General features: G+C 46.2%; 1 protein-coding gene across 1 annotated transcript; it reads left to right on the forward strand.

Moving 5' to 3' along the window:
* The first annotated feature begins 589 nt into the window (after positions 1-589).
* Positions 590-11,303, forward strand: cfl2 (cofilin 2 (muscle)). The gene is made up of 4 exons (XM_040137853.1): positions 590-709; positions 5,994-6,301; positions 9,810-9,886; positions 10,248-11,303. Exons 1-4 carry the CDS (start codon positions 707-709, stop codon positions 10,358-10,360), a joined length of 501 nt encoding a protein of 166 aa, XP_039993787.1. The 5' UTR covers positions 590-706; the 3' UTR covers positions 10,361-11,303.
* The last annotated feature ends 5,292 nt before the right edge of the window (positions 11,304-16,595 follow it).

Consider the following 16,595-nt stretch of genomic DNA (forward strand, 5'->3'; position numbering starts at 1 on the left):
GATGTCCAGGTCGGGGGGGGGGGGGGGGCACTGCAGAGGCTTCAGCTTGTGTTCCTTGAAGTGGTTCACGGTGGATTCTGAGGTCTGCCTTGGATCGTGGTCCTGTTGTAGAAGCCAGACTCTGTCCACTTTTCACTGTTCCCCCAGAACCCTCTGATATTCGGTCTTAAATGCTGCTCCTCCTCGTCTCCAAACACCTTTGGTGCCGGGACAAAAAGCTCAGTCTGACCTTCACCTCACCGGTTTCCTGAGCAGCTCTGGCTTCTCCAGATGTTGCCAGTTGTGATGAGGGTTTCCCTCCGCTGTCGACCCCGTTGGTGTCGCTCTGATTTCTTTTCGTCATGAAGTAAGAGAGTGACATTACATGAACATTTGAAGAAACGTTTGACTTGTCTTCAAACATCAGTCAAACGTTACACCCGTGAAAAGACAGAGTCTGGTTCGTGTTTTCCTGCTGTTGTGATGAGCAGCTTTAAAGCAGCTTTTCCCGCAGCAGTTTGACACGGCTGTGGACGGTGAACCGCTCCGGTCCGTGCTGTGCGTGTCGCAGGTCTGATCCCTGTGTGGCCCCGCCCCGCCCCCGCCCCGCCCCTCCTCCTCCTCCTCCTCCTCCTCCTCCGGTCGGCCGGCCACATTCCCCGCTACCTTTCACCCCGGAGAAACCCCGATTTGACGGCGAAGCAGCGCGGACAAACCCCGGGACAACATGGTAAGTACCGGCCGTAGACGCTCCCCCGGGTTGGATCGTGGTTTGGAGAAGCAGGTTCATGTGTAGTCCGGATCCCGCGGGTCTCTGTCGGAGCGGTATGTGGCTCCGCGGGTAGCGTGATGTTAGCTAGCATGGCTGCCGCTCCCGTAATTAGCTGCTCCGTCCGTCTACACCGACGGTTATTCGGTGTTTCCGTCCCACAGAATCGTGTCCCGGTAACGGGATTAGAACCGGGGGCTTCGACCGAGTTTTTTCTGATTTCATACACATTACGGTCCGTGCTCCGAGCCGGGCCGGGCCGGGCTGGGCCGGGCCTGCCCCCAGACCGTGTGGCCCGGGGCGGCCATCTTATTCCGGCTGTGGTCCCGCTGGGCTAACCAGCCCGCACCCAGCAGCGACGGACTACCGGACCCTGGCTAAACCAGGCCCGCTGGGCTCAAGGATCTGAACCGAAGCGGTTCAGCTGCGGGAGCGGGTTCAGGAGTTTGGGTTTAGAGCCGGTTGGCTCCCAGACTCAGGGAGGCAGACTGCAGAGTCACTGCTGCCTGTCTGAAGGCCTGCAGGCTGGTTTCCACAGCGAACCAGTAGCCTCCCAGTAAGCAGCCGGACTAACCAGCGGTCCCGTCCTGCCGAGGAGACGCTGACTTCTCCTGTTATCAGTTTCTGAAGGAATCAGACCAGACAAGATGAACATCAGAAATTTAAAGCTGCAACAGTTCGTCAGTTAATCGACCAGTCGACCCGAAGGAAGTAAACCAGCAGCTATTCTGATCATCCATTAGTCCTTCGAGTCAAAGTGTGATCGTTCCCGGTTCTTATATCCGGTAAAATGAATATTTTTGGGTTTTGGTCGGTTGGTCGGACAAACGAGTCGATGTCGTTCCACAGTTTTCTACGGTTTTACGGACTAAATGATAAATCGAAGGATTTATCAGCAGATTAATCAATAAGGCCAAAAAAATTGGTTGTAATTGAAAGAGAGAGAAAGCTAAACAGCATCGATATCAGAGCCACGGCAATAAAAAGAACAAAGATAAAGTAAAAGTTATTACGGCTGCAACTAAACCAATTCCAGCTTCATTACTAACGTTCGTTTCCGCTGAAAGTTTCCTCCATTTATTGTTTGGTCGAGAAAATGTGAGAGAGGCCACGATTTCCTAAACCCGAGGTGACATTTTCAGTTTGGTCATCTTGTCCGAACACCAAAGATGTTTAGTTTGGTTCACCGTCAGATAAAAAAGAGCAAGGCAGCAAAAACACACCTGAAAAAGCTGGGACCAGCGTGTTTTCTGTATTTTTGGTTTAAAAAAATCACTTGAATGATGAATCAATTATCAACATAAGTAACGGTCATTTCATTCATCACGGATGAATCAGCCGATTATTTTCCTGCCTAAGGCTTTGTCTATAAAGTGGATGTGGTGAAAAGATGTTGTTTTCAGATTACTGGTTTGATTCGACCAAAAATATGAAGTTTACAATTAGACTTGACAACGAGAAGCATCAAGTCATCACTTCGCAGAAGCTTTGACCAGCAAATATTATGACTAAAATGATGAACCAGCTATCAGGAGAGTTTCGGGTGAATTTTCTGTCAATCGATAAATCGACTACAGCCTCGATCCGTTATACGTGACGGTAAAAAAACCGACTCGGGCACAATCCAGATATCAGCGCATTTAACTCGATTTAGTTTTGTCAGGTGAGAGGTGGGTTTACGTTGTGGTGACGAGTCAGAAATTCCTCGCGGTTGATGAGGTAAAAGTGGTCGACGGGTTTCATGAAAGAAAGTGTCGGTTCCCTCTAAAGCAGCAGTGAAACTCTTCCCCGTGTCACTGTCAGGAAGAAGGGAACCGTCTGGAGGTGAAGGCTTGGATCTCAGACGCATTTTAAAACTTTTATTCAGAAAGTAGATCTCCTCAAGTTTAGTAGAGGTCAGGCTGTGACAGATTTTGTTAAGACCGAATTTCATTCTTTAATAGTTTCCCGTGAAGAAGTTTGCAGTTCAGAGTCACAGCTGCTCCGGTTAAAGCCAAAGAAAGCTACACGCACTGATTATTTATTATTGGAAGCTTTATTATCCACATATGTTGGATTGTATATTTGAATTTGAGACAGATTTCACTTTTTTGTGCCGACCTACCAAGATTTTAATTAAATTGCACAAAGCCATGAACTAGAATATTGAACATCATCCAGCCTCAGTGTGGATAAGACGAAGGGGGACCACTGGTCCTTGGAGCGGGAGATTCGGATAAAACCTATCAATGCATTCTATTTCATTTGATACCAGAATATCGGTACATATAATTAGGGTTGCAACCAAGAACTAGTTGAAATATTCCTGTTCTAAGTTTTCACCGCCCAACAGTTTAAACCTTCGTCTGTGTCACAGCAAAAGCAGAATTAATCAACTAATCTGGGCTGTGGAATAACGAAACTGGCCCCGTGAACCATTTCCTGACATTTCACAGACGAGCGTTAATACGGGAAATAACCGGTGGAGTATTTGATCCTGACAGTAGCCCTGGTTTCCATGTTCATCATTTTCACAGGGGAGGATTTAATTTTACTCACTGACATGGTCCAAGAGTGGCGGTGGTTTTATCTGCTCCAACGCACCGTGTTTGATGGACAGACAACCGAATGAGTCCACGGTTATCGTCTGTCTTCATGTGTGTTTTCACTCACAGCAGAGGAGGATTATTGATCCAGTGCTCCTGTCGATCAAACCGATCGGCTGATCCGGAGTGTGAAGAGCCGAACACGCAGGCTCCTCCTGGTCTATCTGGTCATTCCTGTTTATTCGTTTAGTTTGGTGAATCGGTTCATTGTTGATAAAACGTCAGAAAACTGCAAGGCGACGTCTTCAAATGTCTTGTTTTCTCCGACCAACAGTCCAAACGCCAAAGCTTTTCGGTTTATGGTGATATTTGGACCTTTCCACGTAAATGTGTCCTCTGAACGCAGACAGAAGCCCTTGTTAGGTCGTAACTGATCCAGAAAGTTCAAAATTCCCAAATTCTCAGTTAACGAGGTAAAAGATGGTGACAGAGGCTGAAATCCAGAAATATTTTTGATTGAAAAATGTCTGAAATGATTCATCAGTAATCAAAATAGCTGTCGATTATTTTTCTGTCCATTGACTGATCGTTCACTATCCGTGATTTTGCAGTCCCACGTGGGATGGACCCGATTCTTGGCATCACACAAATGAAAGCGAATCCGTTTTCTATATACGGATGGAGATTGAGCTTGTGAATCAGAGACTCCGACGGAGGTTTGAATAGGTCAGCTGAGGTCTGTTAGTCCATCAGGAGTCAGCTGATGGGTTTGATGAGAAGCTGCAGCTTAAAGGAACATTCTGTGAAACCGGAGCATCACTGTGCACACGCTGTTACGAATAGACTGAAGGGAGAGTCGCGTTTCACGCTCGTAAAAAGACTTTCCCGTCTCTGACTGACACTCTGTGGTTGTGTCCGTGCTTTGGACGGTTTGTGTCCACATCTGTCTCTGCGTCCTCCTCCTCATTGTCCACAATGAAAAACAAAGAGACGTATGAAGAGGTCCTGTTGGACTTTTTTACTCTTTTGTTGGCATGTTATTGAAGAAATGATTAATTGATTGATCTTAAAAATAATCAAAGTGTACATACAGATTTTAGGCTTTATTATTTGCAGTATCTATTATTCCTTTTGTCCAGAAAACGCTAGGGGAAAAAAAGTCTGTTAAATTTCCCTCAGACCAAGGTGACGTCTTCAGATGTCTTGTTTTGTCCGACCAACAGTCCAACACCCAAAGAGATTCAGTTTGTTATCGGCTGTAACAGAGAAAAGCATCAAATCCTCATGTTTGATGAACTGGAGGCAGCAAATATTTGACAGTTTTGCTTAAATAATGACTAAAACAATTCTTCGATGATCGAAATAGCGGCTGATTGATTTTCTGTGGATCGACTAATCGATTGATCGACTGATCGTTGCGGCTCTACACACACACGGTGTACATATTAATCCGTGATGAAAACAGTTGCAGCCCTAATGTGAGCTCGGTCAGACTTCCCGTGGTGGTGTGTTCACTGACTCCCTGTCTGCTGCAGGCAGAGGTTTGTTGGACTTTATTCATTAGCAGAGGTCGGAGTTCAGCTCTGAATCATCGGCTATAAAAACCTGCTGACTCATGCTGCTGTTACTGTCACACACACTCACAGCCAGTCACAGCACACCAGTCTCCTTCCTCTGGAAGGTCTGGAAAAGTTTGGAATTCTCATCGAGTGATTCCCAGGTTTGTTTTAAAAAAAACAAAAAATTACAGGCAGACAAATCCAAAGTGACCACAGACCTGTTTTCCTTTTTCAAGAGGCTGAGTCTGTAATAACAAGAACACCCTGGCACATGGACTAAAATACAGTATATAAACGGTATCGGTCCAAGGTGCAGTTACAGGGAAAAATTAACAATCGACACTGGAGATTAACAAAAACTCTCACTCTCCAGTGGTGAATCAGCAGTTTGAATTAACTGAAAGATGCTGCGGTGAAACGTGGATTCAGTTCATCTCCATCCTCTCTGCCCGTCGCTGGTTACAAGGTCCTGGGTTTGTCTAACGGAAGTTGTGCAACCCTTTAATTTCATTTCACAAAATAGAAATTACAATAAACAAAGCAAAGTAACTGTGGGTTAGGGTTCGGTGCAATAAGAGGCGCTGCGGTAGGAGACTGTCATCAAGGCTTCGAACCTGCCGCTTTAAAAAGCGGCAGCTACAACTCATTCGTGCCACCGCAACGGTTTTACCAGCACAACATGCGAACAGGTCTGTGTTCAGGGTCAGACCTAGTTGAATATACGGCGGCTCCAGGAAGCGTTCAGAGCCCTCCACTTCGCTGCGCTGCAGATTGAATTTGAGATGGATAAAACTGCCCATGTAGCCGTCAGTAAAGTCTGTAAAGGCACCACGGTCGGTCACCGGCATTGATAGGCTGCTTGTGTAAAGGAAGGTTACCTGTTGTAGCACTGATGCTCACTAGAAACTATGTCAGTCACAACTTTCCAGAGTCCAAAGCGACGTCCTCAGACGTCTTGTCCTGTGCGACCAACAGTCTTAAGAATAAAAGACGAGGAAACCAGAAAATATTCACGTCTCCTGTGGAAAAAAATAGACGATCAAAATAGTTTCTGTCAGTCGACTAATGGCTGCAGCTCTATATCCCTGTGTGTGTGTGTGTGTGTTTACTCAGACGCGCTGATGTGTTTCGATATGAACCAGTCGTACCTGTCCTCCGCAGGCATCAGGTGTGACAGTGAACGATGAGGTCATCAGGGTGTTTAACGACATGAAGGTGAGGAAGTCTTCGACCCAGGACGAGGTGAAGAAGAGGAAGAAGGCGGTTCTGTTCTGTCTGAGCGAGGACAGGAAGAAGATCATCGTGGAGGAGGGGAAGCAGATCCTGGTGGGGGACATCGGAGAGACCGTGGATGACCCCTACGCCTGCTTCGTCAAGCTCCTCCCCCTCAACGACTGCAGATACGGCCTGTACGACGCCACCTACGAGACCAAGGAGTCCAAGAAGGAGGACCTCGTCTTCATCTTCTGGTACGGTATTGATCCGGGAGGGTTGGGTTTACAGGATCAGTCGGTCTCTGATGCTTTGTTTGAGCTTGATCAGCTCCTCGTCATGTGACATCATGTACACTGATGACGACACACTCAGCTTTGTCTTCTTGTTTTTGATCTTTGATCAGTTATTGATTGGGCTCAGAGTCTGTATCGATCAGCCCCGACTGGTCCGAAACTCTCAGACTGACGCAGGTTAGGTCCTAGATTTTAGGATTAGTCGTCGAGACCGTTTCCACTTTCAGGGCGACGTGAGGCAGGAGGTCGTGTTCAGTGCACAGGTGACATTCTGACTCGGCGCCTGCCGTGTGCTTGGTTCTGTATTTGTCCCGTCAACTGTAGGTTTGCTTGCAGGGCTGTGGGGAGTACGGTGAACGACCCAGTGGCCCGAGGGTGAAGGTGCAGACCGCATAACCACGACCTTTTCATGTCACACCCGTCCATCTCGCCAGGGTTCCTGTCTCCGCACACTGTCAAATACAAGCAAAACTAGAAAATCTTTAGGAAAGTTTCATTTCGTTTCCCAGTGACTGTCAGATAGTGTTGATATTTTTAGAAAAACCATGTCGGGTTTCCAGTGGGGAGCTATTTTTTACACTGAGCAGCGGGTCAGCGTGACCAAATACTACATCGATATTTCCTCTCTTTCATCCACTCTGGGGTCAGTTTTAAGTTCTCTCTTCCGTCCTCGTCCTGCTGCAGGAGCGGCTCCGCTGTTTATTTAACGATACTGATGTTTAAAAGTGATGTTTTAAAGGTCAGATAAGCACATCTGGTAGGACAGGAGATAGCTCAAAAATAATATAATTTTAAAATGTTTTATTTTATTTAACTTCACTGAACTTGTGTCTCGTCATCGACATCTATTCGGCCCATTAGCACCTTCACATGTTGTGTTCTGGCTCGGGATGCAATCTGAAATGTAAAAAACCTGGTTCTTCCGTATTTACGTGACTCAGGTTTCTAATCATCTGTGCTGGACCACCGACTCCTTCACGTCAGTCTTCTATTTTTGAATCTTTTTATACAACTTCCAGTGCATTTGTTAATTCTGCGTAAAAATGTCTGAAGCCGTTTTGATGTCGCGAACAGCGGAATAGCTCTGCATTAAAAATATAACCTGCTGGCTTCCTGTAATATTGTCTTCAGAGTCCTGCGGTGTTTTCAGTTATCTCCGTAGAGAGAGGACATCAGGTCTGGACGGGATTTTGACAAACATTCGCCGTGTTTCCGCTGGGATTATTTCAGGAGGTTTTTTTACGTCCGCCGATGCGACGGCCTGCCGAGATTTGGCCCGGTGCCCGATGGCCCGTTTGACCATGGCGGGTTTTGTTGTTCGTGGGTGGTGCGTGCGTGTAGTACACCAACCTGAAGGCCGGTGTGACTTTGCAGCAGTGGGCTGCCGCTGCAAAATGTATACAGCCGAAACAGTGGCTCATTAACCAGCATTACCAAAATACTTGAGTTTTCTGCCAACAGCAGCAGATTACAGGTGTGTTTCACACACACAGCTCCCACACAGGTACAGGACGCCCAGATTAAAAGAGACACAAAGCCTCACTGAAGCAGACGTTTCAGGGGCTGCTGCTGGTGTAAAAACTTTACCACTGGGGATGAAGAGATGTTGTCTGACTCCTGTCACAGCAGATCCACACTGACTCCGCTCTGCACAGATATTATACTCAATACCACACGATTACTATTACGATGCACTAAATATTACAGGAAACCGTCAAAGAACAGCTGAGATGCAGCTTCTGTTTTATTAAAGCAGAGCTGTCCTGCTGTCAGACTGATTTAAAAAGCTTTACTAGTCTTACTGTAGTTGAATTAAATATTTACTGCTGCTGTAATATGAAGGAAAAAATCAACAGAAAGAAATACTGGATTTGATCTGCCTGGTAGATCTGGAGTGGAAACCCCTCAGGACTTCACGACTTTTCACTGAGTCTCTGTGACTTTCCAACCAGAAATGGGAGCAGTCACTTCAGACAGGGGCTCTGGCCGAGGAGCCGCATGCAGCCGGCAGTTACAATGGAAGATGTGACAGTGTCAGGTGTTGTGAGCGGTGGGTTTGCTTGAAGGTCCGCCGCCCTCAGAAAGGCGTTTTGCTTGATGTCACGTTGACTTTCATCTGCTGAAGGTGCAAAGTACCTGTGTGCTCGTCTTAAATCTCTGTACCAGCCGGAGTTTGTGACATTAAGACCAGTTTGAAGCCAGGCGTAGTCCGCTGTGCAGTTTACATAAGTGTTATGTGGGAACTTGAGGTCTTTTGCGCACACACACACACACACACTGAAACTGGACATGTGAAGCAGGACACATCTGGTGTCCAGTAGTTGAACCTGCATGTTCATAGATTCCTCTTTGTGCTGCTCCATCAGCAATGATCTCGACTGGCAACACTTGCTAGGACAATGGCAGAATATCAGCCCGTTGTCTGTCCGAGGCAGCCCTCATCACATTGCCCTTTACGCGGACGATGTACTGATTTTTATTTGTAAACCCTGCAACATCTGCAACTCATCTGCTTAGGGCAATAGAAGAGTTCAGCAGCCTATCAGGTTTTAAGAGTAGTTGGCCTAAATCTGCCTATGTACCCCTTAACTAGGCTGCCGAATCAGCTGTTCCCTCCGCAGACGTCCCTATGGTCAGAGTCATCAAACACCTCAGCCTTGAAATATTCCCCACCCCAGGACCTCGATGGTGGAGCCTACCAATCTCACTGCAAATCAGTGCTTCAGAAATCAAAATGAATTTTGTCTGTTAAGTGCTCTCTGCTCGTTTCAGGATCTCAAAGGCTGTCATGACCTCCCGGGCTCTTCTTTCTTCTTTCATTTCCAGTTTAGGGCTCATGAGCTCCCATGGGATCGGACATTAAAACAACACCCAATTCACAAACTCCTCCGCGATAGAGGAACTTGCAGGGGCTTTGTCGCTACGTTTTATAAGAACCTTCCCTCAAATAGACTTTGGAGAAAAGACGTCCCAGGGTTGAGACCTGATTTTGATTCGCCGGCCCTACTGCGGCCAAGAAATTCTGGGGGGTTCTGGGGTGGGGGTAGGGAGTGAGGGTTTTTTTGTTTGTTAGTTTTTTTTCCCTTCTGTCATTTTTATTTATTACTGTACATCATTTTTTTCCAAAAAAAAAAAGAAAACTTCAAAAATCAACAGAAAATCCATTTTCATTTCAACTATTTTGATAATGATAAGTTCTTCAAGCGAAATGCCGAATATTTGATGGTTCCAGGTTCTCTAATGTAAGAATTTTCTGCTTTTCCTTGTCTTGCATCATTTTTTTGGTTTTTGACCATTGGTCGGACAGAACAAGTGGTGAGGTCACCACGAGCTCTGACCTTTCATGGGCCGAACGCTGAAACAATCAAGAAATTGAAATTTAGATTAATTGATGATAATGGAAATAATTGATTGTTGCAGCCGGGTTCTGTGTTCCCCTGCGTTCTGACCGGGTTCTGTCGTTCCCCAGGGCTCCGGAGAACGCTCCACTGAAGAGCAAGATGATCTACGCTAGCTCTAAAGATGCCATCAAAAAGAAGTTTACAGGTGAGTCTGCCTGTCGCCTGCTGAGGTCAGAGGTCACCGGGGTCAGCCGTAGAGTCACCTCTGTCGGCCACTGATCATTATAGATTATAGATAATAGATGATTACGTCTCTGTCGGGTTCTGTTTGTGTCTCAGAGTTCAGGAAGATGCTTCTGTGGCGAGACGTCTCACTCTGTGTCTCACCTGTCGTCTCAGCATTAGTCATTAATCAGAGCCGAGAACAAACACGGCGCTCGGAAACTAGTAGCTCGGGTGTGATTGGTCGTTTGTTGGGGTGTGTTTGTTTAGCTCAAGTGTGTCTGCCGGTGTGTGTGTGTGTGTCTCTCTCTGACCCCCCAGTGACCTCAGGTGTGTCTCCTCAGGTATCAAACACGAGTGGCAAGTGAACGGGCTGGACGACATCCAGGACCGCAGCACGCTGGCCGAGAAGCTGGGCGGGAACGTGGTGGTGTCTCTGGAGGGCAAGCCGCTGTGATGTCACCGCGGCGAGCTGAGCGGAGCCAAGCCAACCGCCGTGCCATCCGGACCGAAGCATCTGACCCCACCTGAACACCACCGCTTCACCCAGCCGCTTGCTCTGTCTGTATCCATGTCCTGAAGGAGTTAGCGTCTTTAGGCCTCTTTGTTTTCTTTTTGTTTTTGTTCTTTTTGCTTTTTTTTTTTTTCCAACAAGGAGATCTCATTAACATAATGATATGCAAACACCTCCCAGTTTGTTGCCACATGACTTCTGTTCACCTGGCAGAAAACAAAACACACTACCAAACCCCAGGAAGGTTGTCTCTCTCTCACAGCCAGAGTTTTGCCAAAAAGTCGATGTGAAGGAAGCAGCCGCACGTGTCGGAGGCGAGTGACGCGCCGCGGCGCTCCGCCTCCCGCAGCACACGGGTTTTTACATATGACTTTATTTATTCTTGTAAAGTGTTGTTTCTTCTCCAGTATGTTCAAACCAGGCAGACACATTGTTAGACTATGCATTCAGAAGAGAAGAAGAAGAAGATTATGACCCAGCACTTTTTGTTGAAACATTACAGGTTGAGACAGAAAAGATCCTGACATTAAATTCTCTGTATTTATGTCATCACGCTAACGTTCGTTTACCTCAGTTTTCATTCCTGTCAGACTCACCGTCATTCTAGCTGTTTGGTCGTCGCCTTACTTTCAGTTTGAATGTAACCGTCACACCAGAGTTAGTTAGAGTGCACTTTTATTTTGTAAAGAAACACTACAGGAAGCAGATTTGACCCCAGCAGTGAGAGATGACCCCACAACGACGACAACAACAACAACAACAACAACAACACCGACGATGACGACAACAACAACAAGAACACGACGACATCTGGAGCCTTAAAGTGGAACGTTGTTTCTGAGATCACAGGAAGCCACTTTGCAATAAAAGCCTGTGGCAGATCTGACGCCTCCCCGCCTCGTCTCTGCTTCCACCAATCACAGAGCACTTTCACCCGGGGGTCGTTCACCTGGTGTTCACCTGAGATCCACGGCAGAAGTTCCACATGAACAGGTGTCAGTCATGTTCTACTTCCTGTCTGTGGGTCTCCTCCGATCTTTAAGCAGCAGTCAGGTTTTTAAACGATCCTCTGAGTGAAAACGTTCTATAACACTGAGAACGCCAGTAGAACCTCAGTGGAACCTGTGTGACGTGTACAGCCATTTTGACCCAAGTACAACTCTTGTAGAGCTCATTGGAACCAGTTCAAAGAACCCCAGTGGAATTACTGTGATCGGTCTGACCCCAGGAGAACCCCAGTTACAGGACGCTAATATAACCAGAAGAACGGTTTTGACATCACTAAAATCTCAGTAGAACCAATGTGACGCCCCCCCCCCCATAGAACCGTAATAGATCCATTTTGGCCTTAGTAGAACAAATATGTTCTGTGAGATACTAATTGACAATAATTAGAATGAGTGCAATCCCATTATGACCTCAGGAAAAAACCTTCTTGGAATCACTACAAATCCAGGAAAAAACCTCATTACAACCAATGATTTCCATAGTAAAACCCCGTTATAAGCTCCAGTTGAAACCAATGGGACCAGTATGACTTGTGTTGAATCCTATTGAACCATTGAAACTCAGTGGAACAGTTGCATCATGTAGAACCAATAGAACCACCGTTAGATCCACTATGACCCCTTTAGAAGTTGAATAACCTCATTAGAACTGCAAGTAGAAACAGTACAGCCCCATTTTAACCAGTATGAAAGCAGCAGAACCTCATTAGAACTGCTACAGGCTGAGAAACCCAATGGAACCAGTATGACCTCAGTAGAGCCTCATTACAACCAGTATGATGAGATCAGAGTAAATGTGACCCTGGTAGAACCCTGTTAGAACTAGTTTACGTCGGCACAATGTTGCTAGAGTTGGTATATTTGGGGAACTCTGTTGGAACCGGTATGACCACGGCAGAACCCCATTAGAACCAAAATGTACCCAATAAAACCAGTTTGACCTGAAGAGAATCAAATTAGAACCATTACAAAGTTGGTAGAACCCCATTAGAATCAGAATGAAATGGGAAATAATGTTGAAATAGATAAATATACAAACCTCTAGGTAAACAGCTGACAGCGGATCTGGATCTTCCATAAAACTGGGGTGTGTTTTTCACCTTTAGAGACCCTGCAGACAGAATCACAGGGTTCTCGAATCAGAGTTTGATTTGGTAGAACAATGAGACGCTGTCAATGTGATTTTACTCGTCCAGCTCTCTGATCGGGCCTTAAACCCAAGGCAGCAGCTGAGCGTCGGCTCCATCGGCACAAACCCGACCTGTTTGTAAAGATCCCCAAGTTTCCAAAGATCCCAAATCTTTCGGGCTGATTTCTGGGTAAATGTGTGTGAACGAAGCAGCAGACGTGTAAAATAAATGGTGCAGATATTAAGAGGCTTCAATGCGGAGCTGCAACAACGGGACGTAAAACGTACGATGGTCAGGGAGTGGAAGATCCGACCGGAGCAAACAACGCATCAGCTGAGTTTCACTTCTGGTTTTCCCCCTGCACCACCATCAGCGGCATCAGTGGTTTCCATGGAAACGAGCCTCAGACTGACGGAGGTTAGTCTGGATCACTTTATAGGCCTAAAATCAGCCCCAGACTTATTCAGTGGTTTTTACAGATAGTAGATCAGTCTGAGACCAACCCAGGCCTGGATTAACTCTGACGGACTCAGTCCAAATCTGTTAGACCGGTCTAGAGTGAGTCCAGGCCGGTCTAATGGACGTCAGTTCTCAGTTCCTGAGTCCAGCGGCTTCAGGATCTGAATGAATGAAAGCTGTAAATTCCTGCCCATAAAAGGTCTGAAGCTGCAAAAGCATCCAGCGAGTCCAGTGTGACTCAGACCAGAACCAGGTTTGTGCGTCCTGCACGTGTTTACCACCGTGACTCAGCAGCTGCCGGTTCTGCTGCAGTCACATTAGAACACGTCGTCGTTTAAAGCAGAACCGAGCAGAAACACAGACAGTGGAAGCTGCTGACGCACCGATCGGCTCCGGAGAATCTGATCCTCCTGCTGCTATTTCTGGACCACACATGCCCCAGCGTCCTGTCAGCAGCGTCCACAAAAGGACAGGCTGGAGACGGGCGACACTACGTCTGTACAACAGCCACACGACGGCTACACAACTGTACAACAACTACACAACAGACCAGCTGCCGATAAACATTCAACAGAGGAGGCATGGAAGCCCAGATCTGCCAGGACCAAAAAAAAGAGAGGCGTCGGAAATGATGATCATAGAAAATGAGGCAGAGTCAAACCGGAGTCAATGATTTACACTGACTCGTCGGTCAGACGCTTTTATCCAAACACTGAAGCTTCAGCTCACATTTACACCTATAAATTCTACCGCTTATCAAAAAAACACTCGTGGTAAATGACAGCATGTCTCTTCATTTTGACCCAAAAGACCTGAAACTGCAGGAAATAAAAACCAAAAATCTATCAACCGATTAACCCAGATCTGTCAATAGAGACGTCATTAGTCTCATGTTAATATTAACAGCAGCAAATTAATTAGTACATTAGAGGGAAAGTCACGTACACTTTATAATGTATTCTTAATCAGGGGCTTTTCAAATTGAGAGGTTTTTAAGTCGTGTCATTTTCGCCTTCTTTAATAACTAAGCACCAAACAGTTTGGTTTTCAGGGATAAATTAACAACAACAATAATAATAATACATTTATTTGGTATAGCACCTTCCGCAGAACTAAAATCCACAAAGTGCTAGGGGCTTCCCCCTGCTTCCAGTCTTCGTGCTAAGCTAAGCTAAGCTAAGCTAGGCTAAGCTGATAGCAGTCTATCCATCTCACTTTCTCTTTTCACACCTGTTCAGTGAATCGGATCAAACCAGATACGTTCCAGTGCTGTCAGATTGGACTGACAGATGGAAAGTTTTATAGGAAGCAGGGAGCATCGTGTAACGGTGGACTCTGCAGCTTCAGCCTTGCTTTGTTTTTGTTTGCTACCCTATACTTTTGTAACACTTTGGGAAATTAAGTACGCAGAATTATCTGTGATCAGCTCCTGTTCTCAGCGTAGCCGTGGACGTTCAGACAACTGTCACTGGGTCACTGTGACACTGAAGGAAACTTAAAAACAGGAAGATTCTGAATGAAGTTCTGCAGCTGTGAGGAGTCTGCTTTCTCTGATGTCTAACTGGATTTATGGACCTTTGTCAGAGATCACGACGTCCTCAGGAAGTGGACGTCACACGGAATCCCATCAACACGTGTTTCATGTCTGTGTGTTCAGACTTGACTGAGTTATGGCACAAATTGCAGCAGTGTGTCTCTGTTTTGAAGTATCCTACATTAATTGTTTCCATGAGCTGTGTCACTGCTGCAGCTGCTTATCGTGTTGATCAGCTGCCAGACCACAGTAACTAACTTCCTGTCGTTTTTAGATCACCTGTTTACACCTGTCCCTGTCCCCTGCCGCCCTATTGGTACAAAACGTGCCCAAATTATAACATCAAAGAAAAAGTAGCCCAGTTGGGCTGGAAACCACCTACTGTGGCAACACTGCCTGCCCCCAGACCGCGTGCTGAGCTACGCGGAGCTAACACATCCTGACCTGGAGTGTCGGACAGGCAGGATGGAGCTTTGCTCAGGAAGCCAACAGGATGTTTGACCTGATGGAGAGAGAAGAAGGAAACACACACACACAACTAATGGATTAAATCCTACTCCTCTTTGACTGCAGGTCGTGACTGATTCACACTTCTCTGTCCCGTCTGTGATAAACCAGGCGCGGTAGGACAGGTGAGGTAAAGAGGAAGTTTACTTGGTGTTCTGACACAAGATCAGCAACAGGTGACGTGTTGACTGAGCTTCCACGTCTGAAACGTGGGAATCCGTCTGCCGTGCTCAGTGGTGGAAAGTAACTGAGTACATTTACTCAACCCTGTGGTTAAGTACAGTTTGGAGGTACTTGTACTTAACTTGAGAATTTGATTCCACTGCAGCGAACGAGGGAAGATACTGTACTTTTTACTGCTCTACATTTTTCTGATAGCTTCATTTTTTGGCTTGTGACGCCTCATATTAAATCAAACAGTGGTTTTCAGGTCATTTCCCTGTAGGGTCTCCTGGGCCTCCACAGGCTGCGTGATTTAAACTGAACTCAACTTCCCAGAATTCCTCAGGTCTCCCACCTGTACCTGAACTCTGCCCATGGACCCAACGACCAGCTTCCCTAAGTCAATGTGGCCCGGACCACCTCCGAATGTGGTCTGAGACCCCGTTTACACCTGCGCGTGGACAGCGCTAAACACAAGTGTAAACGGCCAGCGAGACGCATTGTGATCCGGTCCCTCAGACCACTTACCGAAGTGGTCTAGGACACATTTGACCACACGTCTTTTGGAGTGTAAACACTTATGTGTCCAGATATGTCCCTGACAAGGACGCTAGAGGACGTCCTGGACACTTTAGAGACGCATGATAGACAAAGGTATAAACAGTGATGTGTCCCACCTGTCCACTTGTGTTCGGATCCCCCAAGACGCATGTGAATTCCAGGTGTAAGAAGTACTTTTACTGTGATACTCTAACCACATGAAGTACTTTTACTGTGATACTCTAACCACATGAAGTACTTTTACTGTGATACTGGGACTACAGGAAGTACTTTTACTGTGATATTCTAACTAGATGAGGTACTTTTACTGTGATACTCTACTGTAACTACAGGAAGTACTTTTACTGTGATACTGGGACTACTCGAAGCGGATAAAACCCACGTGCTCTCAGTGAAGTAACATTCTCAGTGCAGGAGTTCTACCTGTAATAGAGTATTTCTACAGTGTGGTACTGGTACTTTAAAGTATCCCAGTGCTTCCTCCACATGCGCAGAAAGGGTTAAACGCTGTCATTGAAGAGACGGATTCATGTGACTCTGTGTTTGCACAATAGCAGAAACAGCAGATAATCCTGAAGTCCCGATCAATCAGTGACTCGATCGATCTTCATTTATTGTCCGAGAGGATTTTGTTCTGAGCCAGTTGACACCTTTTCTCTTTCTCTGCGTCTGAGGAGAAAACCAGACGCAGTGACTCAGTCAGAACAACCTTGTTTTACTGGAACATTTTAACATTTATATCAAGCAAGTTTCCTAAAGTATCTCTAAAAATGTGAAGACAAATGTACAATAAACACACTTTCAAAACACGTGGAAAA

The sequence above is a fragment of the Xiphias gladius genome, chromosome 10 (assembly GCF_016859285.1).
Source record: "Xiphias gladius isolate SHS-SW01 ecotype Sanya breed wild chromosome 10, ASM1685928v1, whole genome shotgun sequence".
In the NCBI taxonomy this organism is placed as follows: domain Eukaryota; kingdom Metazoa; phylum Chordata; class Actinopteri; order Istiophoriformes; family Xiphiidae; genus Xiphias; species Xiphias gladius.

Coding starts and splice junctions, on each gene's coding strand:
- cfl2 (XM_040137853.1), top strand. Junction 6,302..9,809: donor GACCTCGTCTTCATCTTCTG/GTACGGTATTGA, acceptor GTCGTTCCCCAG/GGCTCCGGAGAACGCTCCAC. Junction 9,887..10,247: donor CATCAAAAAGAAGTTTACAG/GTGAGTCTGCCT, acceptor GTGTCTCCTCAG/GTATCAAACACGAGTGGCAA.